At 37.6% G+C, this 9596-nt stretch overlaps 1 protein-coding gene across 1 annotated transcript in view; it reads right to left on the bottom strand.

Annotated features, from left to right (window-relative positions):
* Positions 1-8413: 8413 nt before the first annotated feature.
* Positions 8414-9596, bottom strand: part of QRFPR (pyroglutamylated RFamide peptide receptor) — a 40394-nt gene continuing 39211 nt past the window's right edge. Inside the window, exon 6 of the mRNA XM_010985537.3 lies at positions 8414-9061. Within this exon, the coding sequence (XP_010983839.1) occupies positions 8661-9061 (401 nt within the window). The 3' untranslated portion in view covers positions 8414-8660. The remainder of the gene's footprint in view (positions 9062-9596) is intronic.

Below are 9596 nucleotides of genomic sequence, written 5' to 3'. Positions count from 1 at the left end.
ACCCAACCCCTCACGTTTACAGAAATCTGCCTGTATTTATAAGTGTTATCTGAGGATCCAAAAACTAACAAGATCTAAGTCAACAACAGAAGGCAGAGCAGGACAAATTGCCAGGGACAAATGCTCTGGGCAAAAATGCCTTAAACATTGGGAGAGAAGTCAATTCAGGCTGAGTGTTTCAGGGAGAAATGCAGACAATAATAGTCTGTCCTTCCGAAAGGAAGATGACAAAGGAAAAATGAAAATATGTGCTTTTACTTACTCTGCCCACCCCCAGTAAATAGTTACATTTTGGAAGTGATTCAGCCATACATTTCACTCTGTCTCTGTTGTAACATAGGCATGTATTAATGACAGGCCAGCCAAGGATAAGAATGTTATATATAACCATGGAAACACAAAACTTTAATCAGTTCTTAGGCAATCTTAAGAGCTAACATTTCTCCTACCAGATTTTGAAAGGCTCAGTGAGATTCCATTCTCTGAGGACCTTATTACCAGCAAGGTCTGAGCCCAAAGGAGAGAAACAATCCTCCCCCTCCTGCCCCAAGGCAGGTGATGAGGGGACGAGGGTGTCCAGAACTCAGCCACATCAAATTTTCAGATGATAACAGATAGCCCTCAATCTCATCCCTTCACAATAATCTGTCCCTCCAACGTTTTCTCTGCCACATCTAACACTCCTAACCTCTTACCTCCACACCTGGTATCTGTGTCTGATGCTGGAGGGGTAACTTTTCGTATCTATTCATTCCTTTACAAATCCATATCAGTTCTCCTTCTTTCTTCTGCTTTCTCATCATTTTTTCCATTATTAAACATAGAACAGCTGTTATATTTTTTCAGGAAAACACCTCTTAAGTTATTGTTCTTTTTCTATTCACTTTCTCTGCTGGTCTGAGTTTCTCAGACAACACCATTCACCCTTTGGCATTATTAGAAAATGTTATCAGACCATGCTGCCTTGGTAGACGCCTAACTTGTGAGATTTTACTTCAATCTGGCCCACCTGCTTACTTAGAAACCCTTTCAATCATCTCGTATTCACGTATTCCCCGTAGTTGACTGTTATGAGCAATTTATGCACAATCTAACCTTCCAAGCACTATTCCCTACTCATGGCACAGGTCTTTGCATTAAAGCCATCTTATTAGAATTTCTACCAAGTTCTCCCTCACCACCTCCAGAAATCTTTATTTGCACTACTTTCCTTATCTACAGCATTCTTTCTTCCCCAGGTCATTCCAACCCCACGACTGATCTAAGTACCTCAGATTTCATCTCTTACTGTCAAGTTTCCTTACTGTCTCCTTGACTATTCCAGGACCTTCTCTAAATTTCCATACTAATATTTATAACTCTTACTTGACATATCATTTGTTGTCTAGGGATAATTGTCTTTTTATATGCATATTCTGCCTCCTTGAGTAACAATAAACATCAAGGCAGGAATCATGAGATAACTCTGCTCGCTGTGTCTGGGAGTTTGCACTTAATAAGGCTGCATTTTGAAAGTATACATTACTATTTTACAGGCAGGAATATTTTATTTTTTGCACATTTCATAAATTCTAGCTTTATCATGTTCTTGAAAATTTAGAATATGGCTATTAGTAACGTTATGGGTATGCATTTGCTTTCAAGATGATAAGTTAGTTTGGTCCAAAGATATAGCCTATTTTATGGACCAGACTCGATCATAACTAGAGCTAACTATCTTGCAAATTTGGCATATAGAAGTGATTCAGCAAATGTATATTGGATGGATAAATAAATGGATAGGGTACAAATGTGCATGTCTTTATCTACTCTGGAAAAAGGAATTCAGCTAACATCATAGTAAGAAGGCTAGGTTTGCCTGAGAGGGAAAGGAGCAAACCAGGATGGCATAGTGTAACCTGGGGCAGCTCTGCCCTTTGAGCACACCCTCCCTTTCTGTAAACTCACGGAGAGGACAGTATTCAGTCCCCCTGGTCTCCTGTTCAGAGCCGGGGGTGGGAAGAGGGCCTTGCTTTTAGCAGCTGGTACTGCACTAACTCCTCTTTTTTCCTGTACTCTGTTCACTTCTTTGTAAATGTTCAATTTGGTTAATCTCACCTAAAATTACTCCGTTTGAATGTGCCATCTGTCTCCAAACTCTGAATGATAAGCATAGCCTCAAGGTTTGCCATACAAACATACTTTAGAAAATATTTTTGAAGGAAGCTTTGTGAAGGCTCTTATTAAATATGTGGAACCAGGATGAGTAAGTTATCTATTTTTAATTCCAGCAATCTATTTTGTAATTTCCCATAGCTTTATTAATCCCATTGTTAGTTTCCAGAACATGTTTTATTAATGGCTTTATAAAAGCAATATCTTCTTAAATCTTTACGAGAATACTAATTAAATTTATTTCTAAGTTCTCTTTTGTTACCTTGAATTATTTGGTTACTCTGGAGTTAGTTTGCTAACAAAGGCTACACTTGGAGGTTATGCAAGTTTTGTAAAAGCAATGAAAATGAGATTGGTCAGTGAAGGCAGGGTACCGTTCATTATTTATAAAGATAGTTACAGTAATAGATCTGACTGATAACTACCCGAGGTTTCAAAATGATGCTCATAGTCAACGGCTAGTTTTCATTTCCAAGAAATTTATTGAAAATTCTCATCCACTGTGACTATCCTCTCTTTTTCTTCATTGTTGTGAATTCATACATTTTGTTTCCTTTTATTATCATTCTGGTAGGATCTCGGGAGGGAAAATAAATGATGTTACGTAATCTACTATCCTAAATGAAAAATTATTCCTTGATTATTTTTTAAACCACTCAGCTTGGTGTTTAGACAGAAAATTATCGCACTGAAATGCCTACTCCTTACAGAGAAGAGATATAATTGTAGGTTGCTTAGATGGGTTTCTTCCTTGAAATCCCCCATTTTTAAATTGCCTTTGCCAATTCATTAAAAATTAATTTTAAAAATAGTTTCTTTATGTATATTTCTAACACAGTTTGGTAAACATAGCAGTAGCCAAGGAAACTGGCAGAGTGACCAGAAACCAGAAGAGTCAGAACGGTAGTTCATTTCCTCATGTCTTCTCCCAATTTCATTTCAAATGGAGCATTTTAATGTTTTTTTTTTTTAATTTCATCTCTTTCTGATTTTTTTCTTTTATAGAGAAATCATCATCTCAGTTCTGGAAAACAAAATTTGGGGGAAGCAAGAGGAAAAGGAACTTGAGATCTAAGCCAGTAAAGCTACATATGTTTTTAAAACTTATAGATTCAACTGATTTTTATGATTTTCTTTCACCTAGTCTCTCATTTGCCAGCTAACTCTTCTCAGCCTCAGCCTTACCTGATGCAGAATAGAAAGGACTTTCTTGATCTTGAAATGGAAGGAGGATATCTAACACTGACACACAGTAGGAGCTCCAAAAACATTTGTTGAAACAGCCCATGGGCAGTGAACAACACGTTGCCAGTCTATAGGTTTTAATGGATGTTGTTTGTTTTTGTTTCAACATTTCAAGACGTCTTGTGCTCTTCATAAAACCTATAAATACTACATTTGAAAAGTAGCTGAAACTGCTTTTTTACTCTACTAATAGCAATAACCTCTCAACATTGTATTTAAAGAGGCTGCTAGTCTTATAGATCATAGCATTAAATGGCTTCAGGTTGAATTTTAGAGCAATAAAGCAGAAAAACATATTAAGACTACTTTGGTGAGCTGAGAATGTAAAAGTAACTCTTTATGGAGTGATACAGAAAGGAATTTTCTTTTTACAGACCATATGGGGAATGGAGAGGATCAGGTTGCATATTAGGAGAAAATTCCTGAATGTGTAGCTTCCACATTTTATTAGCATTACTTCACCTGCCACACGTGGCATTAAACAATCTTTGAAAATATAGATAATATGGATGTAGCATAATTTACTTGGTCATTCCTCTATTGGTAGGCACTGAGGTTTTTTTTTTTCTCTTGTTTTTGAGTTATTGTTTCTATTGATAAACACTAGTACACATCCTTTTAAACATTTTATTAAGTATATTTAAAGAATGTTTTTACATAATTTTTTTTCTTTGAAAACTTCTTTGTTGCTACTGGAGATAGAAAGGAACATTTCATAATGATAAAATGGCCAATCACAAAGACAAAAATCCTAAATTTGCTTGTATGTAACAGCGTAGCCTTAGCACATGAGCAAAAGCTGGCTGATGTAAAAGAGGAAGTAGACAAACACAGAACTGTAGTGGAAGATTTTAATATACCTCTCTCAGTAACTGATAATCTAAACATGAGACCATGGATGTGAATCAAGGAAGAAACTTTGGTGCAAGATTAGTGAGTGATATGAAAAAATGTTCCACCTGTTTGTGCAGCTTATCTGTGCTCTCTGGATGTGCTCTAAACTGGTCTTGGGTTTACTCCTTTCATTTTACTATGAATTGTTTCTGGAAATGCCCAACCTGTGACTTGGGGGATGTGACAGTGCTCAGCTCGCGATAGACAGTTTTGGCCACATGGTCACTGGATAGTATGGCACTCAGTCTCTCCTAGGACCCAGTAGCATGCCTGGAGCTACATTTTGATGGTGAATAAATAGTTCTTTGCTGCAGATGACGTGGGCTTGCTCCAGCAACTCTTTAATTGCAATTTGCCAGCGGCTTCACATGACATCTTTATCTCACACAGATACTTCTAGTACTAGAGGATTTTATGGGGCCTACGATCTAGGTGATAGACTCTCTCATACTGCAACCTAGACTATTGTATCTTCTAGGTTATATGATCCAAGTGACAGATCTGCTTGTCTGTAGCGTAGACAGGCTGCAGAGCCCCTTCTTGTCCTGGGGCCTCACTCAAACAGCTTACCATTTTGCCGGTAAATGGGTCAAAACAGTATTCACTAGAAGAGACTATCATGCTTCCCAGACCCGAAGAGGTTCACCAAGTATCGTAGCTCTTCGTTAGTGGCAGGAGGTTCAAGGTACAAAAACCCATAAAGTACTTTGTAAGCTACGTCCCCAAATTTCCAGAACTTAAAAATTCCTAAAACCTTCCCCAATGTAGCAGCCTCTAAGTCATTTTAAGTTTTCTCTCTCTTGTTTCTCATCCTCTGGAGCACATGTGATTACGGAAGCAGAGTCCTTGACATTTTGTGTTTTTTTTTTGCTTATCGGATCTAAGTAACATAGTGTGATAAATATAGTGGACCAAAATGTTCTGCTGTGAACTCTCCAGATTGTTTATGTTCCTTTGGACTACATGGTGAAGTAACAGGCAAATTAACATAATCTTGGTTAAAACAGTGGGATGTATCCTGCTGTCTTTCTCATGTGAATGTAAACTGTTGCTGATTCTCCTTTTAAGCGGTCACTGAAAACAATGCATTTGCTTGCCGCATAGTGCATGCGACATACCGGAGGCTATGACAATCTGCTCTAGCAAAGGTACCACATCCCGCGCAGCAGCAGCACTTGGAGATGACCTAAGTCTGTGCCAGCCCACTGTCATTCACTATGATCCATCTCGATTCTGCAGGGGTCTGACTGGTGAATTAAATGGGGATATATATGATGGGTATCTATGCTGCGTCATTTAAATCTTTGAGAGTGGCACTGATCTTTGATGTTCACCTTGGGAAGCAATATTGTTTTTGATTTATTCTCTTGGCTACTAGGATGGAGTGGAGGGGTCTCAAAAGCTTCCATAGGCTTTTCTTACTATAATGGATCTTATGCTACAAGTCAAGGAACCAATATAAGGACCAGGCATTTCTATATCGCAAAATGAAATTCCCTTGGGTGTTTTTTTAATTGAAGTATAATTTTCATACAATGAATTCATCCTTTTAAAGTATACAATTCAGCAAACTTTGGCAAATGTATAAAGTCAAGTAACCATGACCAGAATCAAGAAATGAAACATTTCTATCATCAAAAAAGTCTCTCATGCCTCTTGTATTCAATTGCCTAAATTTAGCTAGTCCCTAGCAACCACTTGCTTATTTTCTATCCCTTTGGTTTTGTCTTTTCTGGCATTTCTTATAAATGGAATCATAGGGTATATGTTCTTTTTGGCGTGGCTTCTTTCACCCAGCATATTTTTGAAATTGATTCTTGTTGTTGCACGTATTAATAGTTCATTTCTTTTTCTTGCTGAGTTATAGTCAATTGGACAGCTTTACTACAGTTTGTTTACTCATTCGCTAGTTGATAAACACTTGGGTTGTTTCCGGTTTTTGGTTACTTTGAGTTAAGCTGTTGTGAACATTTATGCAGAAGTCTTTTTTTTTCTTTGGTGGAATTCATTTTATCATTTCTTCCTTTTAAGTTTCCTCCTTTTAGTGTCTCTCTTTACCTTGCATAATCCTGGGTATAAATATTTTCTTCTATGGGAAAACCAGATGGAGTAAAATGAGTGACAGCCTAGGGCAGAGGGAAAAAGGGGGAACGAGCAGATCCCTGGGTGGAGGATGAACGGGTTTAAGAGACTCGGGACTGTGAAGTCAGGGAAAAGAGAAAGAAAGGCCATAACCAGGGCTCCTTTGGCAAATCCAAGGTGAGCTCTCGGTGGACTTCATAAACTGTGCACACCATCATCAGGACTTGGCGTCCAAACTGGACTCAGAGTTCCTTTGGCTAATAGTAGGAGTTTCTCAGTAATGGATTAAACCATATTTATCTTCCAAAGTTTTATAACAGAGCAAAAGAATTGTATATTTTTAAAGAACAAAAGAAAGTGTGTTTTAACTATTTTTGTTTCTGAAACAGCATTAATGCAATGGAAACCAAAAAAAGAAAAAAAGAAAAGAGTTTTCACAGGCTGTCTAAAAATTTTACAATAAATTTTAAAATTATTATCTAATATATATATGTTTTAGATTGAGTTCTGCAATGTTTAAGAATTTTTTTAAACTTTAATAATTAAATGGTCAGTAATAGTGTTGATTTATCCGTTTTTTATTGTCAAATTTGGAGCATGTTTACATAAAATTGAAAAAGAGTCATATGGATATTTGCTGATTAAATGAGGATAATCAAAATCGGTGAATCCGATTCGTTTTTAAAGGTTTAATGATATAATGATAATCATCGTTTTGCTGCAGGGTAGTTCAGCACAACAAGAGGACAACGTATGTAAATAACCCGTGATGAGTCCAATTTGACACAAACCAAATCATCAGTTTTCCTCTCTTGACTTTGTTAATTTCTGGTTGTCATAGTGACATTTTTTCCTAATACCACAGACTGTTTCATTTTTTTAAATCTATGCTTACATGAACACACATATAAAATTAAACGTCTGTATCTTGAGATCCCAACGGCCTGAGTTCTCTGGTTCCCAAGCCTGAAAGCTTTACAGGTGAAATTCCCTGAGAACTCTTGTGCTTCTCTTCCTTTCGAGTACCTGGCTGGAAGAACAAGGGCTGGAAAACTGGAGGCAGAAGAAACACTTTGGCCATGAGGCTGTGACAACCGGACTTCGGGAGTCGTAGATATTGAAGGGGAAGCAACAGGGCACCATGAGGGTGGCCACTGGACCCATGACACTTGGGAGGAACAGGAAAAGACTGAAGGGAGGAGTTCAGTTTGAGGGAGAATTAGGTATGAACATGGGTGGGAAACTCTTGTTCTTCCAACCCAGCTTTCTTGGGGGTCAGTCTTAAGCACAGTAAAATTTCACGGGCTTGGCATTGATTCTCTCTCCCATCCACTAACTACACCTAAAAGCCCTTTCACATGACAAAACATCTTTCATCCCTCTCATGAAAAATTTGTAAAAAGTTTAAAAATAGTAATATTTGATATAGTTAGATTGGCCTCAATTTATTATGGTCAACTTATAAATGAGGAGCTCAGAAACATTCTTCTTTTGAGTAGAGAAACTAGTTATAAAATAGGCACAAGTGAAAAGTTGGACTGGGTTGAGGGCGAGTCTCAGGAAGGAAAAGGGGACAGAAAGAGGGGGCCAGGGGCACGAAGAGCTGCAATAATGCTCCAGAACTTGGGGAGCTGTGGAGTACCAGGTGCTTTAATGCTCTTGTCTCATGTTGCTCCAGCCACAATTCAGTGATGTAGAGGAGGTAACATCCTAGTTTTGGAAGAGAGGCTTCAGGAGGTTAAGGGACATGCCGGTCATCGCAGCAATGGCAACTTGGTAGGACTCTAAGAAGCTGCATCTGCCTCTAAATCTCACCCATCTGTTATTTCACTGCTTCTCTATCTACTTCAACTTTATGATTACTAACTAGACCTCATTCGCAAAAGACTGCATCACCAAGCTTCAGTGGTGCACTAAAAATTACATTATAGTGTTCCACTATTAAACTTACGAAAGAAAAAAAGATATCATTGCTATTCTTCTCATCCAATTTAGCAATAAAAAAAAAGACACAACATTGACTGCGTGAGGGGAAAACTGCTAGGCAAGGACATTTATTTCTGTACAAGATTTTTTTTTTGAATCCACTTTTATAATCTACAAGGATGGTATACTAATTTTCCAAAATTGTGTTTCATGTATAATGTCATATTTTTATGAAAAATGACAAAATTTCCTTCTTTTCATCATTCAAAGAATAAAGAACAAATCTTTGACCTTTGCTCAAATACTTTTCTCTTCAGATAAAGCTATGAATGGCATCCATTATAAAGACATTGCTGTAATCAATGCCCACTGCCTAAAGCAGAATTCTCAGAAAGTTCAGAATTGAAGAGCGCAAGATGGCTTTTGAGATGTTTTTTCTCCTCGGGTTGTTCACACAACTTGACTTCAATGTTGCCATCACTGAACGCTTCTCCTTTGGTCTCCTCAACTAAGTTCTCTTTCCGGGGAAACTTTGCTTTCTTTTGCATCATAGTGATTCCTGAATTTCCATGCCTTCGTGCTGGAGAGAAGGTTTCCTTCACTAAGCAATAGCAAACTGCAGATAAAAAATTCTTTTTGAAGTTTTCATTCATAAAGGCATAAACAATTGGATTACAGATGGAATTGGAAAACCCAATTATCTGCACTATCGCAAAAATTATCTTGATGGTGACGTCGTCATACTCCTTTTCAAAATTGCCTGTAATAAAATGTAATACTTTAGAACGCATATTTGTTTTAATGACCATAAAATAATGTTTCTGTTTATCTTCTGTCTTTACCAAACATGTACACTTTTACAAGTGGTTATAAGTGTGAAAAATTCTCCAGACCATTTTGGAGTGAGCCATCTGATGTCTGAAGAAAAACACCTTTGTGATGAGTCTTCACTCTTAGAGAGTCTAGGATTACACGCACAGCCCAGTGCCCAGCACATATTAGAGGATTTATTGCATTTCAACTTGATTTCAAGCTTCATCTGGAAGCAGCAGTTACCCTTCAAATATCCACTGGGTTATAGAAACACAATCACCCGAGAACCATGTTAAGTCTCAGATTATCGGAGAGAATACATTAAGGGTCTAGCTGAAATCCTGGGTTTTATTAAATTCACGTGGTTCAAGTGAGGTTCTAAATAGAGAGCACTTATAGGATGTCACACCTTTCCCAATGGCTTAGGGAAAACAGAAAGCCTAGCGTGAGAGAAGAATTTCTTTATTTTCTTTGCGTTTTTG

This window comes from Camelus dromedarius, chromosome 1 (assembly GCF_036321535.1).
Source record: "Camelus dromedarius isolate mCamDro1 chromosome 1, mCamDro1.pat, whole genome shotgun sequence".
In the NCBI taxonomy this organism is placed as follows: domain Eukaryota; kingdom Metazoa; phylum Chordata; class Mammalia; order Artiodactyla; family Camelidae; genus Camelus; species Camelus dromedarius.
The sequence above is the reverse complement of the archived record's forward strand: the minus strand, read 5'-3'. Positions and strand labels throughout refer to the sequence as shown.